Genomic DNA, 25,697 nt, shown 5'->3' on the forward strand with positions numbered 1-25,697 from the left:
GATCAGCAGTTGCCAAGAGTTAGGGTATGGGGGAGGATTTGATTACAAAGAGATATCAAGAGGGAATTTGGGGAGGTGAATTGTTCTAGATCTTATTATGGTGCTTGTTACATGATTCTATGCATTTGTCAAAACTCACAGACCTACATCATCACCCTCAAAAAAGTGAGTTTTACTGCATGTGAATCAGTAACAATTTTTTAAATATCAAAAAAAAAAAAAATGATTCTAGGGAAGAGGGAAGGGAAGGTCACGAAGAGATTAGTAGCTAATTCCATCACTGCTCACAACAGAGGATATCTTTAAAAGAGGAGACTACAGGTATTAGTATAATTTTCTAAATGTAAAAATATACTAACCCCCCCCAAAAAAGCAAATATACCACATCATTAAAAAAAAAAAAAGTGACAAAAATGTTTAAAGTTTCCTTTCATTCCTATCTCCAGCTAACCACTTCCCCTGTCTAGAAGCCACTAATGTCTGCCACCAGTTACTTATGAGATCTGTTCACACTTTTCTATGGCATATTTGTTTATATTTTCAAAAGGAAATAATACAAAGAAAAAACAAGAACTAGTAAAAATGGTTACCTATGGGAGGAAGACCAGGATGAAGTGAGCCTTCTGTGAAGTGCCTTCTTGCACAGTTTTAATTGGGGAACAATGTAAATGTTCAAATGTTTTATTTAATTAAAACAAAAAGAAAAAAGCAATCCCTATAAACGGAAGTTAAACTTAAATATGTGAAATTAATAATATGTCAAGTTGGTGTAAAACTGTATAAAAAAAGGGCTTCCCTGGTGGCACAGTGGTTGAGAGTCCGCCTGCCAATGCAGGGGACACAGGTTCATACCCCAGTCTGGGAAGATCCCACATGCCGCAGAGCGGCTGGGCCCGTGAGCCATGGCCGCTAAGCCTGCGCGTCCGGAGCCTGTGCTCCGCAACGGGAGAGGTCACAACAGTGAGAGGCCCGCGTACCGCAAAAAAAAAAAAAAAAAGTATTTAAAAAAAATACGGTATTCAATATTCTTTTAGTAATAATATTGGTATGCTAATTTAGAAATGTATAGCTATGTTCTAGGACAAAGCAAATAAAAAATTATGTCAAAAGCATTAGAAACAAAGATTTTCAGAGTAAGAAAAAAGAGGTACAAGTGTAAAATTAGAGAATTTAAATAAAACTAATTTGGAAACTCTGACTTTGAAATGTATTAAAAAATAAGATGTGTTCATGGATGGACAGATCTGTGATAAAGCAAACAGAGCGAAATCCTAACTCTAAAATCAAGGTGGTATATGGCTGTTCACTGTATTAACTCTTCTTTATGCTTGAAAATGTTGGGGAGGAAAACTGCTGAGATTCCACACCATCTAAATCACAGAGAAAGCAGCACTGGGATGAAGCACAACTCCTCACCAGCCTGTGTTTCTGTTCCAAAACAGCTACTACTCTGTAATCATTTTAAACATCTCAGCCACTCCTCCTGAAAAACCTATCCAACTGCCAAATCATCCACAGAAAATCAAAAGGTCCAGGACTAACAGACCATGTCTCCTTATTTTGGAACATTTACTTTCATATAAGTGATTCCAGAAAAAGGCAAACAGCAAGCACTCAATGTATCTGAGATAAAAATAAATAGACTGGTTACAAACTTTTTCTGATTCTGCAAAACTGAAATATGATTTCAAGTAATATATTCATTATGACAAAGCTATACAACCTTAACAACATATTGAAAGATTATGGGTATCTTCAAGACATCATTAAAATGGGATTTTTCTCTCTGAATTTTTAATTAAACTCATATTAAGTATAGGTAGTGGTACACATGAGCATAATGTATTTTTTGAATCTCTTTTACGTGATTCACATACACCTTAAACCAATTTTTCTTTCTCGGACTAATGTTAAAATTTGTTTGAATAGAGAAAAAAAAGGCAGGGAGACTATACCCTAAAATGTCAACTGTACCTTCGTATGGGTGGTAGGACTGCACATGCTTTTAAAAATAGTTATGCTTTTTTTCTATTTCACAGGATCTGTTTGATTTTCCCTTTTGCATTAAGAATACATTACCTTACAGCTGGAGAAAAGGTTCTTAAAAAAATTCCACATGCATTTACTGGGTATAAAAAGTAAGTGATGGAGTAAGGGGTAAAGGTGATTTCAGATTTCCAGTACAATGAAGATGGATAACCAACTCGAGAATAATTTAAGAAACGTGATGGTTATGTATCTCTAGGGCACTTTTCCCACATTCACTGGGTACTTTGTTAAACATTTTCCTCACCAACAGAAATGCAGCTCCCAATCATCTTTGCTTGTTTCAAAATGTCAGTAAAGAAGTATCCAAAATCCAAGGCTCACTGTTCACTCCATAAACACCAATACCTATACTCTGTACAAGGCACAGAGCTGGGGGTACGCAGAGGCAAAGCTGTTACCCCACCGCCTCCACTCAGGCACCTGTTTTGTGCCTGGCATTGTTCTATGCACTGAGGAGACAGTAGCGAGCAAAATCAACCAAAAATCCCTCCTGCTTCTCTTCACATAAGCTGTCTCTCATTGGTACATCCTACCTGGCAGCTCCAGAAACCCCACCTCAGAAATCCCACCCCACCTCTTCTTAAACCTCACTAGAAACAGCAACATACAAATTTCTCCATTTTGTCTGCTTTTACCCACTCTTTACTGATTTCATTTCCTCCTTATCCAGCCTGAACTAAAAAACTGTCCATTTAAACATTCCCTCACCAGTAACCTCAACTACTACAACTGTCCTTCTAACTTACCTAAACTATGATTTCCCATCCTGCATCAATCATACAATTCAACTTTCCTCCCCAACCAGCTGAGTACATACAGAAAAATGATTTTACATATGTAAACTGCTGTCACTACATGATTTTAAATTCATGGTTTAAAATCTCACAGTTCCTCAATACTTTTACTTCTCTGATCAATAAATATTTACTAAGTAGCTATGTGTGGGCCAACACAGACTAAACTGTGAAAAAGACAGAAGTCTGTGCTCTCGTGGAGCTGACACTCTAACAAGGAAGACAGATCTTACATAAATAATTATGAATATGATGAAATCCTATAAAGGGGGAGTAAAAGTGCTATGAAAGCACATAACAGAGGAGTCTAACCCAGTTTGGAGGTGGAAAGGTTGTCAAGACAGGCTTCCCAAAGTAGAGATGTTTCTGTTCTAATCAATTCCATATTCCAGCCCACATTCCAAACTTATATTTAACCCCTCAACTCTACTCCCTCAGCAAAGGAACTAGCCTCCTCAGCTTGCCTTGGATTTCCTAGTGATTTCCTCTCCTCAATTTACACATATGACCAAGTTTCTCCCGCCCACACGGAAATTGGACTCATCTTTCTAGAGAGTAATTTGGCCAGTGCCTCATGCACCTTAAAAGTGTACATACTTTCTCTTTTGATCCAATAATTCTACTTCAAGAAATCTTTCCTAAAGAAATACAGATACCATGCATAAAAATTATTTATAATAGTGAAAAGAGTTAGAAACAACTTAAATAACAATAGGAGAATAGCTATGGATGTGCCTTAATACACTTACAACAGACTATGTTGCAGCAAAAAAAAATAAAAAGAAAAAAGATGGTCAGAGCTTTTAATCTCATAGTAAAGTACTTATACCTGTAACTAGGTTAAAAAATACATAGTAATAAATATGTCTTGGCAAATCAATAATAAAAACAGGATGTAAAAATGTGTAAGAAGGGCTTCCCTGGTGGCGCAGTGGTTGAGAATCTGCCTGCCAATGCAGGGGACACAGGTTGGAGCCCTGGTCTGGGAAGATCCCACATACCGCGGAGCAACTAGGCCCGTGAGCCACAACTACTGAGCCTGCGCGTCTGGAGCCTGTGCTCTGCAATAAGAGAGGCCAGGATAGTGAGAGGCCTGCGCACCACGATGAAGAGGGGCCCCCGCTCGCCAGAACTAGAGAAAGCCCTCGCACAGAAACAAAGACCGAACACAGCCAAAAATAAATAAATAAATAAATAAATAAATAAATAAATAAATAAATATTTTAAAAATGTGTAAGAAGAGTACAGCTGTGTAAAAAAGGTGTATATATAAAAACTGGAAGAAAACAAGTTGAATTATTAATAGAATTTATACAAGATATAATTTTCTTAGGCCGATTTTTCTGAATGGATGGAGAAATACTGTTTCCCACAAGTGCTGCACAGCTAGGCAGTCCTCCGGCTCCACCAACTCCATCCCTTACCTCTAACTCTCTGATGCACTGCACTCACTCCCACCCCAACTTTAAGGAAACTGCCAGAATAAGGATTAACAACCTCCTAAGTGACAAACCAGCGGACACTTCAGTTCTCCTTTTAATTGACTTCCTTGGCTTCTAACACACAGTACTCTCTAGAATCTTCCTTCTAACTCGGACCATTCCTTCTCAGAATCCTTAGCTAGATTCTTCCCTCCTACATTTCTAGTAAATATGGTGTTTCAGATGTCCGTTCTCAGACCTCTTCTTTTTTTACACCACACACTTGGGTGATCATATCAATCCTCATGGCTTCAACAAGTTACATTCTGATGACTCCAAAATCCACCTACAACTTTTCTCTCTCCTAAATTCCATTTATTTTCAGTCAAAGCCCCTACTGTTAACGCATCATCTGGACGTCTCACAGCAGTTCAAACCATGTCCGCATCATCTGCAACCTCAAAGTTCTACTTCTCTCCAGTGTACCTTAGTATGCTCAGTCACAGCACCATCTATCTAATCGACTGTCCCAGCCAGAACAGAGGAAGTCACCCTTCATTCTTTCCCTTTCAACAGCTACCCTTACCATTCCCACCTCCTAATCAAGTTTTTTCTTTTTCTTTAAAGTCCTAAATAGCTAATAAATCTATCTACTTTCCTCACTAACTCCACTACACAGATTAAGCCAATTCAAAATCATAACGGCCCAACTGGACCTCTTGCGTCTCTCAGACCTCTCTTTTCTGTATCAGCGTAACCTCCCCAAAATGCAAATCCAATCGTTATCATTCCCTTTTAAAGCTAGCACCTAGAAGATAAAGATTATCCATCAGAAGTCCCTTCATGATCACCTCCAGACACATTCATGCCACAAACCTTTGTGTTGCTCCTTCTCCATCAGCAACAGAAGCATCAAGGCTGTGCACCAGGCACTCTAACGGGTACTTTAAGTGAACTATTTAATCTCATCCTATGAGGCTGGCACTACTGTTTCCATTTTACAGAAAAGGAAACAAAGAGTTTGTCGAAAAGTACAAGGCTACAGAACTAGTAAGTGGCAAAGCCAATATTCAAATCTCCATCTTTCTTGTCCCAAAGTACTTCACTGTATTTCTTAGCAAAAGTAACTAAATCAGCTTCTAAAACAACTATTCATCTTTGAAAACTCTGCTCATAGAGTATCTCTGGAGTGATTCCTAGGAAATCAGTCTAAGGAGGGTAAATAGGTAGCTGAAGGACAGGGAAGTGAGAGAGACTTATGTTTAACTTTCTTCCTCTTCCATAACTCTTTGCAAGCTTTCTAGAGGCTTCCTCGATTGCCACCCCATCTTCCAACAGAGTTGGTCACTTCCTCCACCATACTGCTTCTCTACTTTGTTCATATAGCTATTACTATACATTTTTTATGCTATATTTAATTATTTATTGACATGTTCATTTCTATTCTTACCTACAAACTTCTGGAGGGCAGAGACCCTGTCCTGGCCAATCCCTCCTTGTAAACCCTAGGTTCCTAGCACAGTATCTGGTACATAATAGGTACCACCCAACAAGTTAAACTACCTCCTCCTCCTCTATTTTTTTAACCTCTATCACAATTCATCCCTAGGCAATAGCCTCGTAGCCTAACTCCTATCTCTAGCCATCTTTCACACTGCCATCACACACTGCATCCCCTCCCCACCCAGTAATGCTTTCCTAAAACAGATACCCTATCACTGCCCTACTCAAAGACTGAAGGCTCCCTACTACCTCTAGAGCATTTGCCCTTAGAACTATCATCAAGGCTCTCTAATATGATTCCAATTCCACTCTTACTTCTGTAAACTCTTCACTATAAGCCCTCAAGTCTCCAGCAATATTGAGTCATCTACCTCAGCCAAAGACACCATACAGTTCCATTCCTCCCATGAGACAAGTCCAGCCATTTGTCACAGTCTGGAATATTTTTCCCCAACGAAGTGTCTCAAATTTTTACTCATTTTCTAAGGCCTATCAAACACTACTTCCTTTATAAATCTATTTCCTTGGGCTAGAATTAATCATCATCTCCTCAGTTCTCCCATATACTCTCTCATTCTAAGTACTTAGTATATTATGTCTTAATCTAGAGTTATTTGCATATGTCTGCTCCCTGCTCTGCCCCACTGTACCCTCCAAATACTGAATTCAATATTCCCTGAGAACAAGAACACACATTCAGTTCACTCAATGCATTTATTGAGTTTCTGCTAAGTGTCAGGTCCTCTACTAGAAACTATTTATAAGACAGAGATAAATAAAATAATTTCTTATACTCGCTCAGCTGCTGCCAATGCCAGATACACCATACCTGTTCAATATATATTCATTAAGTTAATAAATATATAGTTTATTTGATATCTTTGTTCACATTTTCCATCTGTGTTTCCACTTACTGCTTATCACCAATAGAAACTAGAAGGAAAGACCTTTTAAAGCCTTTTAAACCTAGATGGAAAGAAAGGCCTTTATTTCTCTTCCACTCCCCCAAGAAATAATCCAGAAAGTCAGGAAACATAGAAGGAATGTTCTATGCTTTTATTATCAGAATTTAGGAACAGAACAGAGACTGGATTACCTGCTGATTTCTCCTGAATCACACTGGCAGAATGGCATCAATATTTTGTTTGAAGAGTTAAAAATATCACACTCATAATAAATTATAATTCTAAAAATTTCCAAATAAAAATTTTATTATCTCTCACATTTATAATTAACTGTATCTCCACTGCCTCTATCAGTATACATAATTTAAAACCTGAATAAAATTCCTGAACTGAAAGTACATTCAAAAGACACTTTTAGAGACTACTTTTAGAAATTCATCTTGACAGTCAACAAGAATTAACAAGAACATAAAGTAAATATATACCCTTTAAATATGTCTCCTAAAGAAAATGATTTCATGCAAATAAGGTGATTTAATTTTTGGGGTGCAAGATGTGTTAGGAATTCATTTTCAAATTAATCAAAAAATTGAGACAGGCTATTTTGTCCTAATAAAGTAAACTTATTTTGCTGAACATACACAAAAATTATGTTTAGTTTAAATGAAAATCCAAGGCAGAAAACAGAACATATTATTTGTTTCGTTTAATAAAAGGAACTTCCTTCAAGCCTCACTTCTTAGGCAACGAAGAAAACAAGTACCAATCATCACAGTCATATTGCTACTTTTCCAAGGCAGACCTAGAAATCATGCATTTTACAAAACAACTGAGAAGCAATTCATACCCAACTCTTGCCATTTCATGAGAAAACCTGCTACAATGACAATTTCTCGTAATAAAACTGACATCTTGGATCCAAATATTTATTTACCTGTCCTAATCTTGGATAAACACACTGTTTAAAAGAAAACTCAATTTTAAATTAAGTATAATAAACTCTCAGATGAGCATGTATCACTGCAAATGAAAGGTAACTAACAGCTGCTCTTTCTGGTCAAGTCTTTACAATGACATTAGGATTTTAGGAAGGAATTTTTATATCTCTTGATACAGTTCAATGTATCTCCAGAAAGACAATACTTGGCCAAAATAAGCTACATGACTTGCTTTCCTTCCATAAATGAACTGTTTGCTCTTTCCTTCCAAAAGCATTGGGTTGGACCTAAAACTGTGTTCAAAAAGATTACCAGAAAAAAAAAAAAAAAAAAAAGATTACCAGAAATAAACAAAATCAGACCAAAAAAAACCACAACAGTTTTCTCCAAGAATATACAGGAGGTGGGTACTGTTTCTCATCCACCCATTTGTTCATTCATATGAGTGCTACCTAAAAAGTAAGTACTGGAATTACAGAAATATAAAATAGTCCCTCACCCTTGAATCTGTACCGTTTTACATCATCAATAAGCAGACAATTAGCTGTATAAATATTATAATTACAGTCTGCCCAAAAAACGAAGGAAGCATAATAAAGGCACAATCTTATTTTGGGGAGGAGAAAGTGCCACCAAAAAAAAGTAACTGTAAACTACGACTTGAAGAGTAACTAGTTAAGCTTGGCAAATGGGGAAAGAGACAAGAGAAGGTGAATATAAGGAGGAAGGAAAGAACCTGCACACAGCTAGAAACATGAGCCAGCAAGTACCATCAGAGAACTACAGAGAGTATCTTACGGCACTACATACCTGCCATCTACTTTCCACAGATGCCAACTCTGATTAGAAAAAGGTCTTTGGGGGTATTTTTGAAACCAAGTCCCCCTGCCAGGTTTATGGTTAACCTCTCTATCCAAAACTTTATTCCCTTTCTTGTCGCACCCTTGTTCCCCTCAGGATTGAGAAGTATCAAAGAAAAAGGGAGACTGAAACCCAGCAGGCCCCTGCGAGACCTTCCCAGGTACAAAAGCCCCTCCGTGTTTCTTGTTTGTAGGAAAAAGGCTTTAGTCCCTAGGCCTTTCCTGACTTCCAAAGAGCAGACTCAAGCAGTTACTAATTGGGGAAGTGAGGGAATGCAGAAACCAAGGAAAAGCAGTCAAGCAAGAGAAGTGATGACAGCTTTAAACAACAGCAGCCACAGAACGGGGTCCTACTTCCTCCTCAAGGTGTATACATAACAACCGGACAAATATCTTTGAGTAGTTCTGCAGAAACTAAGACTCCCTCCCAAGAGGTGGATGGTGACTTCATGCTGATCACAAGCATGTACACCCTGGATAGGATGGAACCAGGAAGCTGATGATTAAGATTCCCAAAACAACACCCTGTTACCTCACCACCAACCAATCAGAAGAAAGTCCACAAGCTGATCACACACCCTACAACCCTCACCCCTAATGCTGCCTTTAAAAACCCTTCCCAGAAAGCCACTGGGGAGTTTGGGTCTTCTTAGCATGGGCTGCCCATCCTCCTTGCTTGGTTCCTGCAATAAACACTGTACTTTACCACAACCCAGTGTCAGTAGATTGGCTTTGCTGGGTGCCGGGCAAGTGGACCCCAGTTTGGTTAGGTAGTATTTTCTAACCTATCTCTCTCCTTTGGGGTTCCAACCCTCTCCTTTGGGGTCACTTTATGTTGATTCAACTCTGTTTAACATCCTACTTTCTATTTTCTGGGGCTTATTTCTCCAAGCCTAAGCTGGCAGAAAAATGGAAATGGAGATTAACTGGATGCCCCAGTTAAGAGCTCCCATAGCTCACAAAAGAGATGAGGAATAGGACCTTAAATTTAATCAGGGTGAATGCCAAAATGAGAACTGCCCTAAGAAGCATTCCGTTCAATTGAGCTGTCAATTCAGTATTTTTAAGTATATCTCTGTTAAGTCATTTCTTAACCATGTCCACAGTGGTTGACAAGTAATTAATTTAAAATCGAAACAGGGGACTTCCCTGACAGTCCAGTGGTTAAAGACTTCACCTTCCAATGCAGGAGTCTGATCCCTGGTTGGGGAGCTAAGATCCCACACGCCTCGTGGCCAAAAAACCAAAACATAAAACAGAAGCAGTACTGTAACAAATTCAATAAAGACTTTAAAAATGGTCCATATTAAAAAAAAATCTTAAAAATAAAATTGAATAAAATAAAATCGAAATAAAGGAACTATTGAGTTTGTTTAAAAAAAACAGGACAGGGCTTCCCTGGTGGCCCAGTGGTTGAGAATCCGCCTGCCGATGCAGGGGACACGGGTTCGTGCGCCGGTCCGGGAAGATCCCACATGCCGCGGAGCAACTAAGTCCTTGAGCCATGGCCGCTGAGCCTGCGCGTCCGGAGCCTGTGCTCCGCAACGGGAGAGGCCACAGCAGTGAGAGGCCCTCGTACCGCAAAAAAAACCCCAACAAAACAGGACAGATAAGAATTAATGTAGACATTAATGATGTCTTCAACATCGTCAGTCATTAGGGAAAAGTAAATTAAAACCACAAGAAAACCACTAGATACCTATTAGTATGGCTACAAATTTAAAACAAAACAAAACCCCTGACAACAGCAAGTGCTACTGAGGAGGCAGAGCCACAGGAACCCTCACACGCTGCTCGTGGGATCGTAACTAGTACAGCCATGCTGCAAAACGATTTGGCAGTTTCTTATAAAGTTAAAAATACATTTAACAAAGGACCCAGCAATCGCACTCCTTTGTATTTACCCGAGTTAAATGAAAACTCAGGTTTACGAAAAAAAACCTATACATAAATGTTTAGAGTGGCTATATTCCTAATTGCCAAAAACTGGAAATAATCTGATGTCCTTCAACTGAAGAGTAAGCAAACTGTGATTGGTTCATCCACATAATCAGCAATAACAAGGAATGAACTACCAGTACATACAAAAATAGAGATGAACCTCAAATGCATTACACTCAGTGAAAGATGCCAGACTTAAAAGGCTGCTCTACTCAACATACTCTATGATTCCGTTTATACACCATCCTAGAAACAGCAAAACTATAAAGGAAGAAAACCAATCAGTGGTTACCAGGGGCTGGAGATGGGGAAAGGTTGCCTAAAAAGGGGTATGGAGGAATTCTTCAGGGTGATGGAACTGTTCTATATATTGATTGTGGTGATGGTTACAAGACTGTACACATCTGTCAAAACTCACAGGCCTGCACACTAAAAACGGTTAAGTTTTACTACATGTAAAATATACCTAATTTAAAAAAAAATAATGAGGGATTCTGGCAACAAAAAGATGAGACTGGAAAATTACAAAGGTCACATCATGAAGGACCCTGCTAAGAAGCTTTAGATTGTAATCTCAAAGCAACAGGTATACCAAATAATCTCAAGAAGGGACAGACACAATTGAGTTCTGTATTAGAAAGAAGATGAGCAATAGTTATATTGCTCTCTCACTGGAGTGAGAGCAAAACAGGGAGCAACTGGGAGACCTCAGTAAGTTAGGGGACAAATTACCAAGACCTGACTCAGACAGAAACTGTAGAAATGGACAGAGAAAGTTTAAGGCAAGAAATTCTCAAGTTTCTAGCAATAGTGTAACCATTAACCAAGCTAGGGTTGAGAAAAAGATTTTAAACAAGCTAAATTTAAATGCCTGTGGGACATTCAAATACAAACATCTGGGCAGATATATTGGTCTAGAGCTCAAGGGAATGACCTGAGATATAGCTTTAGATTTGAGACTTGTCAGGGAATGTGCAGCCATGAAAATATAAGGTCTAGCTCATGCAAAGATACAATGTGTAGAGTGAAAGGTAAAGAGAATCCTGGGAATTATCCTGAGCAACACCAGCATTATGGAGTTGGTGATATAACTTGAAGTATAAAAGAACTGGCTTACTGAGTATACAGCAGTAGAGTTAGAAAGGGTTACAATCATGTGCCTATTTCAATTTGGGGTCTCTCAACCACTTTATCGTTGGCTTCTCTGATTTTACCTTTGGCTTGATCACCCTGGGAAAACTAAGGTAGTTAAAAAGTTATCGTTGAACCCAAGGTTTCACTTTGTACTTTCCGTATTGTTGACATTGAGAATATTCAGCAAATAAAGAGGAATGATCTACTGAACATACTTATTTTGTCAATTAAACACAGAAGAAGCACCAAGAGGGGTTAAATGACTCACTTCAAGTACAGGTAAACTTACACAGCCCCATAAATTTACCTTGGTAGCTGCACAAATGACTCTATAGATGCTTTAAAGGATCTCTGATACCACAATGAAGTTATCAGGAAATACCACAGGATAGATCCAATGATTCTACGTAATTAGCTCTCAATCAGAGGGATGCACCGAAATTCCCTGTGGAGCTTTCTCAAAATGGCTATCTTCCAAACTCTACATCTGAAAATACTGATTAAGGAACTTTTGGGGTAAGACCCAAACTACTATATTTTTAATAGTCCCCTAAGTGACTCTGATGTGTGCGCGCACACACACACACACACACACACACACACACCCACCCAGTGATCTCAAGTTGAAAAGCAATGATATAAAAGTTGGTTCTAGCATCTACATGAAGTTCTCATTTGGAAGCTTCTAAACTACATCCTAATACTTGGGAATGGCCTCCAACTGAGAGCGTACAAACATACATTTCCCTGATCTAAACCTAAAATTCTGAGGCCCCATCCCTGTAAAATATCTATGAATCACCTTTTGGTTTTGGTTAACTACCTCTGAGAAGATTTAATTTCTCAGCAGAATTCAGAAAATGGCAGTGTAAGAAAGGCATGGAAAATGAGTCATTATCTCTCTACTGTTTTATTCCAATTCTCCACTTTAACGACAAACCTACCAGAAAAACCTAGTAATTTCACCAACTCAAGTGTTAACTTCAACTAGTATTTAAGCAGAGCCAGGTACAACATGCTATACTAGAATATTCATATTCCACTTTTCCAATTACCAAAATTTCCAAAAAATTCCAATTTTCCAAATACATCATAAACGGTTATGAATCAAAGCAAAAATAATTACCCGTAAGCAAACGATTTTCCCATCAAAATGTACACTTACCCATCTCTTCCCTTACTGACGATTTTTACTTCAAAATAATAAATCCCACAGGCTGCTGGTATTGGATGCGTGGCACGAACTGAAGCTGCATCTTTTGGGGTTTTGCCATGACCTGCGTAAGGAACAGGAAGGAAAAAAAAAATCAAGAGAGATAATCAAATGAAAATCTTAACAAATAACTCAGGAACCAATATGGTTTTTGAATGAGATATACATTTCTGCTTTCATCAGTACAAATAATCAAAGACTTAATAACACATTTATCATCACAATTAATCCAATATGCAAAATAGCCCAAGTTAAACATGGAACTCTTCACACTATTACTAGTTTTGATAAAATTTCAGAATCTAAGCACATTGAACCTAGCAGTCCTTTATGCAAATTAAAGTATTTTAAGGTAGCCGGTATTTTTAAGAGACAAAAGGATACACCTGAAGAACAAGATGAGAATATGATTAATTTTATTAGATATAAATTTGCATATAATCTATCAAATTCCTAAACAACACTTTTTTGCCAAATGGCCTAACTTTTTAAACCAGAGGCATCTGTATCATACACTATTTTTTTAAATTTATTTATTTTGTTTTTGGCCGCGTTGGGTCTTCATTGCTGTGCACAGGCTTTCCCTAGTTGCGGTGAGCAGGGCTTCAATAGTTGCGGCACGCAGGCTCAGTAGTTGTGGCACACGGGCTTAGCTGCTCCGCGGCATGTGGGATCTTCCCAGACCAGGGCTTGAACCCGTGTCCACTGCATTGGCAAATGGATTCTTTACCACCCCACCACCAGGGAAGCCCTCATACACTATTTTTTTAAGTGAAATTTTTATAATTAGATTGAATTGGCAAAACAGCTTTCTTACTTTAAGAATTTACAATTTTGTTGGTTAGATCCAAACTTTGGATAGATTTTGATGGTTTCACTCATTTCATCATCCACATTTCAACTGCCTGAACTTAACAGTTAGATGGGGAACAACGTAAAAGGAAAGCATTTGGTAATATTTATTGTAATATAATTCGACATAAAAATATTTAAGGGCTTCCCTGGTGGCGCAGTGGTTGAGAGTCTGCCTGCCAATGCAGGGGACACAGGTTCGAGCCCTGGTCTGGGAAGATCCCACATGCCGCAGAGCACTAGGCCCGTGAGCCACAACTACTGAGCCTGCACTCTGCAACAAGAGAGGCCGCGATAATGAGAGGCCGGCGCGCCCCAATGAAGAGTGGCCCCTGCTTGCCGCAACTGGAGAAAGCCCTCGCACAGAAACAAAGACCCAATACTGCAATCAATCTATCAATCAATCAATAAATAAATAGTTTAAAAAAATATTTAATTTCCTCTGGAAAATCAAACCTCCCAGATACCAAATCTGAGGAAGGCAAAAGAGAACTTGGGAGACAAGGGCAGAGAGAGGTTACTATACACAGCATTCAAGGAGCCCAGGGCCTCACTTAGGACTCTCCTGGGCTCTATACTCCAGGAGACCTTTAGAAAATCTTCTCTACCCACCTTTACCCCACTCCAAGTCCTGGGAGAAATGCACACAGCCCTGAGATGGTAGAGACCAGATACACAGACAGATACACTTGACAGAAAGCCTGGGAGTGGTCTTGAGGCCAGTCAATTTTCCAAAATTGTAACTTTAGCAAAATTGCATTGTTGGTGTTTAGAAAAATTAAAAATTTTAATATGTAAAAAAAAATCATTAATCTTTGATCATTAATTCTATCCAAAGGCTGATCCATAAAATTTCTTTCGTCAATTACAGCCTTCTGAGAAACATATCTAACCTCTCATTGTCTTTTCTTTCTTTTTTAAGAAAGCAATATAATAACCATACTAATGCTGACATCTTTAGGGAATCTGTTAGATAAAGGCTTTTAAACTTTTTAAATTAGCTATTCCTCAATCTAACCCAGAGTTTTATTCACTAAGATCACCTCCCCTGTCCATCACCCAAGACACAAATTACGTTGAAAGCTAGCATGTGAACAAAACCACGTGAGCAAGAGAAAACATGCCCATAAAACCACCAGAAGAATAAAGCTGAAGTAGCATGTCAGAAAGTATTCAGAGACAGTGAGTGGGACAGACTCCACAGTCCTGAAAAGGGCCGTGTGAGCAACAATGCTCCAAATCATTACTCAGGTGTTCTAGTTAGGTATGCTTCACCCAGTACAAACTTATGTCATTAATCTTTCAGTCAGACTATACCGTTACCTTCATGGGTAGCAGAACTCCCCTTCTCAAATTTACCATGACTGTTTTAAAACTGAACACCTCTTATCAGTCAAAAATTATATCCTGTTTATACAAGAACCATCAAACACCAATGAGATCACATCTTCCCTTACCATACACTCTGTCAAATTATCAATGCGTATCCTACCATTAAACAGTTTACCCTTGCAATGCAAATTAGCACATGTTCACATGGCCTAAAAGGAACTAAATGAACTCAGCCACTCTATTACCATTCATAGATGTCTTAAGTATGTCTTATGGGCAGAAGTTCTCAGCAGGATGAACACTGAGAGGTGATAAACTTGGCTAGAAAGATAAAAATGGAAGCAGCAATGTACAGATGCTGATAAAACTGCTTTAATATATGTAGGTAGTATTTACATGGAGCTAAGCAGAAGAAAGTAACGGCATAAATCTGCAGAATGATATACACTAATCACTTTTTAAAAACAGACATTTAATAAATTATGGTTTCAGCAAAATATATTTTTCGGTAACATTATGTTCAAATAATTGGCTGCCTGGGAAAAGGTCATGTAAACTAAAAGCATTTTTAAAATTTAGACAGTTAAAAAGAAATCTAAAGAAAACCCCAATTAACCCAGGAATCCTAAATCAACTAGCCCTTATTTTTGGTTTTGGTTTTTCTGAAGAGAAGTGACCAAAACTTTTAGGGATAAGGGAATCTCAAAGTATACTTAATAATAGTAAGTGATAACAGTTGACATACATTTAATACTATGTGAAAGGCACCATTCTAAAAGCACTGTACTGACAGAGAAAACAAACTTATGGTTACCAAAGGGTGATGGGGGGGTGGGTAGGGTGGACAAATTAGGAGTTTGGGATTAACATATACACACTACTATACATAAAACAGATAAATAACAAGGACCTACTATATAGCACAGGAAACTATATTCAATATCTTGTAATAACCTACAATGGAAAAGAATCTGAAAAAAATGTATATGTATGTATGTATAACTGAATCACTATGCTGTACATCTGACACTAACACAACATTGTAAATTAACTGTACTTCAATTTTTAAAATGATAAATAAAAGCACTGTATTTATTAACTCATTTCACATTCAAAACAACTTATGAAGTAGGTACTATTTATTATCATTTCACAGTTGAGGAAGCCAAGGGCAGATAAAGAAACTCAGGTCGTACTGCTGGGTGAGAATCCCAAACCAGGATTTGTGCTGGGATTTAAATTCAAGAAGCCTGATCCAGTGCGAGCTCTGAACCCACAGGAAAGATTTAGTTACAGTGAACGTTCTGGGATCACTTCACATGTATTCCCACCTCCTATTCTAGCTACTTTTGTGGGAAAAGAGAAAGAAAACTAATATTTGAGAGTAAACAATCTCTCAAAGTATTAGGTGCTTCTGTATAGATTTTTCTCATTTGACATCTGTGAAATAGGTATAATTTAACCTCATTTCTAAAAATGGAGAAATTCTTACAGAGATTATATAACTTGCCCAAAATTGGTAGAATCGTGCATTAAATCTATGTCTGATTTAAAATCCCCTACATCTTACCATTATGCAAAAATAACTGTAAAGAACTAGGGTCATAAATCTTCAAGGTTTTAGTATATTCATTATGCTCTACCAAGACACTATAGAAAAATTCTGTAAATGTTAAAAGGATTTGTTCCATTTTAAAATTAACCTTAAGATGTAAAGACTCAAGAAAAAGTTGAGATATAAGATATTAATATCAGAGTGAAGAGCCTATTTCTAATCATGTTCATCAGCAGGAAGTTTATTACCTTCAATTCTGTGGTGACCAAAGTACAACCCTCACACTACCTAAGTGTACATTTTTAAAACCACAGTCTTCAATGTTAAGTGTTTTCTAGATGGTTCAAGAAGAAAACACATGTACTGCTTGAGGACTCTAAGGCTAGCAAGGTCACCTCCTCCTATTCAATCTGTTGACTGCATTTAACTGAAACAGAAAGGGTTTGAATAAAGCCTTCCCCCAGACCCCTCCACTCTCCAACCTGCAGCCAAGTGCCCTTCTGAAAATATAAATCAGCCTTCCTTGTACCACTAGCCCTCAAGACAACTAACACTCCTTCCCATTCAGGCTAGAAAAAGATAAACTTCCAGAAAACCTTGTTTGATCTTGCCCTCCCTCTGCATTTTCCACCTCCTCCTTTCTGCTCCAGCCTCACTGGCCAGGCCAGGCTGTGCCCAAGCTACTCCCTCTAACCGGAAAGCTGTGTACCCTTCCTTCTCAGACTGGCCAGGTCCTCCTCAGCCCTTCTATCTTAGTTCAAGTTTTACTTCCTCAATTATTCTTTCTCTAGTCTCTCTGACTCGGTCTAACCTTTTTTATATGCCCACCACACAACATTAACACATGTTAACACTTAATTTTGATTATTTTATTGTTTCTGCATTTTAATTCCCGGACCTCTTTATCCCCACTGACTTCCATTCTAATTTCAATCATTCTTCCTGGAGCCACACTCTGGATGCTGACATCACCTGAAACTACTCCACCTCAGAAATATTAAATTGCAGTAAAGTCTGTTTTGCTACAAAGCACATTTCTTGAATACAAATTAGCCCACATGCACTTGATAAACATGGCAATGATATCAGCATAATAATAAAGTCACTCAGCTCATAACACAGCTTTTCCCAGTACATTAATGAATTAAAGAGAAAATTTTAGCAATATACAGAGGCCCTAAGTCAAAAAAGCTGGGATTCCTCCAGAAGTGCATTCCTATTGTGCCCAGTGTTTGGTGGCTTCAGGAACTGCTATACCTGCCACTGTATTAACCCATCTGGGGAAAATTCAAGTGCAGTACAGATCAAAAAAAGCTAAGATACTTCCTCTTTGTTTATATCAGTATGGACTCATGCATCTCATGCATATTTATTTTATACTTTGGGTTATAATTCAAGACTAGTTCATTTCTTTTGTTGCTCAAACTGTTCCCCGTTTAGCCACTGGGAGCTTTTTCAGTTGGCTGCTCTGGCGCTCTGACATACCTCCATTATGTGTTTTTTGTTTTTGTTACTTTCTGGCACTACAAGATGCTGGAAGCTCATCTTGTGCATTTCCTGCCCTAGTCCTAGAATCAGCCATTTCTCCAAGGGGCCCTGGCTCCTTTTATGGGCAAATGGCATTAGAATCCAAGATCTAGGTACTAGGTAGGCACACAGTTACTGAGGTGTCACTGCTTTTAGGCCCTCTCGTTGACAAGAGCGAAGAAATATATGTGTGTACACTAAATCCCTGTATATACACACATCTGTGCTTTTTATTTAATCATCTGTGTACATATTAAACTAAACATAAGTTCATACTACTGTCTCCAACTCTAATCCATTACCATGTGGATCATTCTAACCACTAGAGTGGTGAGAAACCTAGCTCCCACTGTGCACCACCCACTGATTTAACTGTTAAGTTCTAGTATACATGGACAGCAGTATCAGAATTGTTAACTCATATCCCCCTGGGATGCAACTTATCAACAAGAATTCAGTGCTTATATAGTTTCTTTTACCTTTAGTTTTACAGACTCCACTGATTTCCAGTTACTTATTTAGGTCAGTGCCTTTTCCCTCCTCTTCTGAGATTGCTTCATACATCTGTAATATAGTTACACTGTTTTGTCACATTCTACATTCTACACTGGGATCCCCCCCACCAAGTGACTTTCTAAAAAATATGTACCTATTAAGGTTCACTCTTTATGTCCTAAAATTCTGAGGGTTTGATGAGCACACAGTGTCATGCAGCCACAATTACAGCATCATACAGAATACTTTCATTGACCTAAAACATCCCGTTCTTTGCCTCACTTGCCCTCTCTCCATCCCCTCAAGCCCCTGACAACCACTCATCTTTTTCCTAGCTCTATAGTTTTGCTTTTCCAGAATGTCATATCACTGAGATCATACAGTATGTTATCTTTTCAGACTGGAGTCTTTCACTCAGCAATATGCATTTAAGATCCATATGCGTCTCTGTGTGGATAGATAGCTCATTTCTTTTTTAACACTGAATAATATTCTATTGTATGGATGTACTGCAGTTTATCCATTCACCTACTGAGAGACATCTTGGTTGTTTCTTGGTTTTGGTGATTATGAGAAAAGCCGTTATGAACACTTACATGCAGGTTTTTGTATGGGCGTAAGTTTTCAAACCAGTTGGGTAAACACCTAGGAACTCAACTGCTGGATCATATGGTAAACTATGTTTAGCTTTGGTAGAGACTGCCAAACCATCTTCCAAAGTGGCTGTATCATTTTGCACTCCCACCAGCAGAGTATGAGAGTTCCTGTTGCTCTCTGCACCCTCACCAGCAGTTGTCGTGGCCAGGTTTTCTTTGGATTTTAGCCATTCTAATAGCTAAAGCTAAGCATTTCCAATTGCTTTAAAAAAAAAAAAAAAAAGGGGAAAAGAGCTAAACCCTGAATCAGATTTTTATTTTTGATTAAACAGCTGTCAAGAACTTACAACTCTAACAAGGAAGACCAAACCCCAGTGTTGAAGGCTGTGAAGGATCAGCAGCCTGTGATGTTGGGCACACATGGGAGTGGAAATTTAACTGGGCTTGTATTTTATTAGGACTGTTATTTCTGTAGTGCTCTGGTTACAAAGTTCCATAGGTTTTAAGTGGTCTGCCCCAGCCCTATTTTTCCCATAAGCCCTGTTACTTTTAGTGTGCAATTCTGTGAAAAACATTAAGTTTTTCCAGCAACACAATTTTGGCATTACAGTGGAAATACCAACATCTTTCCCTAGGACACACCCTCCTATCCTCTCCCCTGTCTAAAGAATTCACTCTGCACTTCAAAATTCAAGGAACTCCAGGGCTTCCCTGGTGGCGCAGTGGTTGAGGGTCCACCTGCCGATGCAGGGAACGCAGGTTCGTGCCCCGGTCCAGGAAGATCCCACATGCCACGGAGTGGCTGGGCCCGTGAGCCATGGCCGCTGGGCCTGCGCGTCCGGGGCCTGTGCTCCGCGGCAGGAGAGCCCACAACGGTGAGAGGCCCAAGTACCGCAAAAAAAAAAAAAAGTCAAGGAACTCCAGTGCACTGAACCCTTTCTTGTTTGTTTGTTCTTCTCTTTCCTCTTCCAGGATGGTATACATGGTAATTATTTAAAAGCTCCCAAATATCTTGATTTCCCTCATATGCCTATCCTTCCATCAAACCCAGCCAGCAAAACCACAGCCTTAAATCAACATTATAATCCACCTTCCCTACTCCTGCACTGGGCAGCTGGCCTTTGCGGAATAAAGTCCAACCGTCCTGCAAACAGTCACCACTGTGAACTAATGATGTCAGCTGGCACCCTCCACTGTTATCAATACCACACAGCAATCTTTAGAAAGATGAAGATGGTCCACATCTCCATCATTCACTTTAGGCTTTAAGTCCTCTACTTGAATTCAGTGAGCAAACTACCTCACCTCCTTTATCACAAAACGGGACTGAAATGGGACTCCACCATTATACCATATACCAACCATATATATATGGTTATGTTTTACTCTCCTCTCGCACATTACTAACTCGTCTGTCTACACCAGTCCACCTCTTCCACTGTTATCGAAGGAACAGTACGTACTCCTCTCCTCTTCAAGGGCAAGCATCTTAAGCTTCTGAACCACCTTCCTCCCTCCAAGTCCTTACTCTGTCAGCCTCCCAAGCTTGTATTTTCATCCTCTCCCTCTTTACTCTCCTTCCCTTCGATCTATAAGGGCACAGTGTCCCAAAAATGTACATCCTTCTCATAAAATTATATGTCTCTGTGTTATAAATCATTGTCAATAATGCACTGGGGTTGGTGGTTAGTATAATGAACTTTTCTTTTAACTTTAAGGTAATAAAACCAAGTATTGGTACTATTTATCTTATTTGTTAAAACACGTTAAATTCTGTAGACATTTATTGAGACTCCATACCTTGCACTAACAGCATACTGTCATCTAACTTACGTCACTTCAGTTTTACCCACGCAGCCAAACTAAAACTAGGCCTACTTAGAAATGATACAATAGTTTCTAACACAGTACCTTCCAAAGGGTTTTCTAGGGATAATTTTAAGTATGTGGATTTTCATCTTACATGCTGATGTTATAAGCTCATCTCCAGATACAACATAACTCCAATATCAACCATTAAAAAAAAAAACAAAAAAAAAACCGCAGCTGCCCATTCTCCTCCATTCTCCTCCAGGTATTGGCTAATCTCTTTCCTCATCTATATTTCTCAAGAATAACCTATATTCACTATACTTTCTGCTTGGTCCCTTCTACTGACCCTGATTTCTGCCCCCATCACTCAATTCACACTGCTCTACCTAAGGTCACAACAAACTACTTTCCAAATCCAGTGGAAATTTTTCTGTGCCTATGTCACTAAACCTATATGTTGCATTTGACACTAAAGTTCACTTCCTCATTTCTGACACTCCTCTGCTCAGCTTCTGCACCACCACCACTAAGGTGCCTCTTGGGCTCCCTGCAGGCTTTTAATGTTGGTCTTGCTCAGGGTCCCATCTTTGGCCCACTGCTCTTCTCACTTTACTCACTCTCTCTCACACTCTGAGTTTCAACTACCAGCTACAGGCGACTCCCAGGTCAGTCATGACCTCAGCCTCTCCTCCAGGTTCAGGTCAATGATGGTACGTGCCAGCCCCTCCTAGGAGAAACTGACTCCCACACTGTCCCTACTGAGAGAAGTGGGGCCCACACTATCCTTCCACCAGGAGGACATTTTGTGTTTCATAACATCCCTCACACCCCTACAGCTGATTCAACACAGGTCAGCATCTACGGGAAGGCCACCAATTCACTCCACAGCACAGAATGAAAAGCTCTGCCCAACTAAGAAAGATGGCAACTAGCGAGGCCAATCTGCTGAGTCTGCTGGGAGTTTAAAATAGGAAAAAGGATACACCAGTTAGTAGGGAAAAGAACAGAAAACCACCCGAAACTAGCACTGTAGCTGATCATCTGAACATCAGAATAATGTGACAAATCAGGAACTCCAGCTGTGGTGATGACACAGAGCCACCCTAACTCCAGAAGACCTCTTTCTGTTCTTTCTCCAACGCTATTTCTTTGGCTTCTTCTGGTTTACATGGTCAGATCACATGGCTAAGATTCCCATTTTCACTTACCTCTAAGTGTACTTCTTGCGATCATTATTTGCTTCACGGTTCACTGCAAAAACCTAACAGGGCTGGAAACCCAGCATCAGCCTTGATTTCTCCATCATTCCATCATATCCAGTCAGATTTACTTCAGCACAGATCACAGATATGTCTGCTCTTCTCTGCCCCCACCACTGACCAGTTCAGGTCCTTATTTCTTATGTGGCTTGCAACAGCCTTCTAAATGAGTCTGCTATTTCCAGGCTTGTGTCCTTGAGTCCACCTCCCAATTAGTTGTATAATCCGACAAAGATGAAAATGAGCCAGTCACTTCCTACTTAAAATCCTTAGATGATTCTTTGTCTCCTACAGAATAAGATCCAAGCTTGATAAAATATTCTATAAGGCCTCGCATGATCTTTTCCCAGCTGTACCTTGTCACACACTTAAATTCCAACAACCCCATATTGCTTGTAGATCCAAACATATAGAATAATTCTCTCCTCTATGCTTTTGTTTATGCTTTTTCCCTTGTAATGCCCAGCCCCTCCTCCCCTATATCATACTCATCTTTTAAGACTGACCGCTGGCCTCATCCCCTTCAAGAAGCTTTCCCTGACCCACCAACTTCACCCCTGACAAGGGCAGCCTGGCTCCCCCATCTTCCACAGTACTCTACGACACTTCCCTACTACACACACTGCTTGATGTCCTTTGAGCTCTTCGAATTCAAAGACAGTGTCTTATTCACCTTTGAGTATCCAAAACCTGGCACAAAGTAAACACTCACTAAAAGCTTGTTGAATAAACAAAATGAATAAATAGAGAGTAAGGTATATATACAAATTGTCTAGAAGAATATCTGCCCTACAGCAATTGCTCAATAAATCATTACAAAAAAAATCATTACTATTGTCTACTTCTGTTAAATATGATTATTAGAATCACTTAATCCTTGCAGTTATAACTAGCATTCTTAAAGCTCAATTTTGGCAAAGGGATCCCTGGGAAAGCTTGGTTTTTAAATTCCTTGATTTTGAAGCACATTTTTGTATCACCTCCCATAAATCTCTAAAGACATTTGTATTGGTAAGCAAGCAAATATGTGTTGAGATACTTATTCTACGTAAAGAAGTGCAAGAAATTAGATAAGCAGTTAAACTGAGGACACGTTAAAGGCCTAGTGACTGGTGATACGGAGGGGGAGGGGAGCTGGGCATACCAAAAGTTCAACCGATTTGGTCACTGTTAATAATACTTCAGTTAGAAGGTGCAGTTCACTATTCATTTCTTCCTATCATTCCCAACTTTCACTTATCTTACATTTCTTCTAAGCTGCCCTAAATCAGTATAATCAAAGTGTCTGGACTTTTCCATGGCATTAGTGTGCTCCAGGTAGCACTTTCCCCAGAGGAAGTACTTTCAACATCAACTATTCTTCAAAGTCAACTATTCTTCAAAAAGTTATAAATGTGATCACTGGATTTTAACTACTTGAGATAATTAAGTCTCATACAAATTGAAATAGGCAATACAGTGTGGTGGAAAGAACACTGAATCTAAAATCAATGAAAATTAGTTTCCAATCCTGGCTTACTCATGACTGGGAAGCTCTAACTTCCAGGTGCTCCCACTTTTTCTCGTCTTAAATGAGAATTCCACCATCTTATGCAAATTCACTAACATGCTCCTGAGTGTATGTATCAAAACGCCTGGCAAAGTAAACAAGTCCTGGTAACTTCACAAATATAAAAATGCAACCTGTAACTGAAACATTTAGACTAATCAAACCCATTGTCATATTCATTAAAATGCTTTAAATTGGAATAAAGTGATCATTATAACTTAGGTCTAAACTTGTCACATTTATACTTATTCAAAGCTGACAAGAATTTCAAAAACAAAAGGGGCCGTGTTTGAGGATTTCAACAGTTGGTGTGTGACTGTTAAGCAAAAAGTCTTCTAAAAATTTTTAACAGGTAGTAAACACACCCAATTCCTCTGCAATCCAATCAACTTGGTCTGTATGGCTGACACTGTTTAACGTTAATCCCTTCAAATCATTTAAGGAACCCCACTGTTTCCAAAAGAGTAACTCCAATTTAGAAGAATAACATCTTCAAAACAGAATACGTTCAGACCAAAAGAAATTTATATTTCAAAGGTAAGAAAAATCCTCATCATATGGAAAATAATTATCATCAATCTTTTGAAATTCTGTAATATGCAAAAATACTTTAAGAACAATAGTTTTTAATGTTATTTTGTGACTTCAAATTTGCTTACCACTACCTAAGACACGTCCCCCTTGCTTAGATGCCCAGTAACTTCTGGTGTGGTCCACTCTGAAGGCACACAGAAAAACAACAGGAAAAACACACAGGCACATATTAAAATAACAAGACGAGGAAGAGGCAGTAGAAGGGGAAAAGGGGCCCGTGTTTGTGACAAGGGGGAAGGGAGAGACAAAGGGGAGATAGAAAAAAGCGAGAGGAAAAAAAAAGAATGACAAACAGCAAAATCTGTTCTTCCAGAAATAATGGTTTATGTTTACAAGAGTGAAGTTTCCAGAAAGTGAATCTTAGTATTACACAACAGAAAGTAATAAAGAGGCCAAGAGGAAAAATAACTGAGACAGCAGTGTCATAAATATTCCAAACTCCAACCAATTTCACATAAGCTGCACTTTTGCGTGACCCAAATCATCAATTTTATGTAAAAGTAGTTAGTAAAACTAGTCAAGGCATGTTACAGTGCTAAACAGACTATAATCACAGATCTTAGATATGGAAATTCAGAGCTGGAAATCTCCTTACCAACACCCAGCTCAACTCCCTCATCACTCAGAGGAAGAAACTGAGACCCTGTCTGGTAACATGCCTAAAATCACAAATGATGGCAGGACTCGGAAAGCTAGAATTCTTTGTTCAATAATCTCTTATATCTACTCCCTCTGATTTTATAAGCCAACTATCAACCATAAAATTTAAAGTAAAGTTTTGTGGAGTCTGACAAAAAGCATTCTGGTAGCCAGATAAACACTTCATACATAGCACTGTTCACACAAATTAAAACACAAAATTAAACAACAGCCTTCACAGGATATTAACAAAATGTCCTAACTTAAGAAAAACCAAAGGTCCAATATTTTGAAATTTTCAGCCATTTAGATTAAGAAGCATAACATTTAAAATTGAAAGTACTTCTCTGGATCTATGGATAAAAGGAAGGAATATTCAACAAGGCCTATTTTTGTGCGTTATTCTTTGCAGCCAAATCATTTGGAAGACTTCGGTGGCCATTCTCCTTCCTGATTAAATAGTAACTTATTTATCAAGGTTCTTCTCAAATTTCAGTCCAGTAAACTTTAAGAATTTCACCACAATGGTTGTTTATACCCTCTATATCCATGTCACTAGGATCTGATAAAGACCCTCCCTTTGAAGCCAATCAAAATGAGGCTGCTCTGAATGTAAAAGCAGCAGGTTTGGGGCCTAAAAAACTGGATTTGTTTCCAGATAGACTGACACATTGGATTGATTTTTTTCCCCCCAAATAAGTAAATTTGATGTGTGTTATTAATGTGGGC

General features: G+C 38.7%; 1 protein-coding gene across 1 annotated transcript in view; it reads right to left on the minus strand.

Annotated features, from left to right (window-relative positions):
- The window catches only part of RANBP9 (RAN binding protein 9), a 91,022-nt gene that overhangs the window by 61,003 nt on the left and 4,322 nt on the right, over positions 1-25,697 (minus strand). The window contains exon 4 of the mRNA XM_024764098.1: positions 12,711-12,822. Within this exon, the coding sequence (XP_024619866.1) occupies positions 12,711-12,822 (112 nt within the window). The remainder of the gene's footprint in view (positions 1-12,710; positions 12,823-25,697) is intronic.

Source organism: Neophocaena asiaeorientalis, unplaced genomic scaffold (genome assembly GCF_003031525.2).
Source record: "Neophocaena asiaeorientalis asiaeorientalis breed wild unplaced genomic scaffold, Neophocaena_asiaeorientalis_V1.1 scaffold427, whole genome shotgun sequence".
In the NCBI taxonomy this organism is placed as follows: Eukaryota; Metazoa; Chordata; class Mammalia; order Artiodactyla; family Phocoenidae; genus Neophocaena; species Neophocaena asiaeorientalis.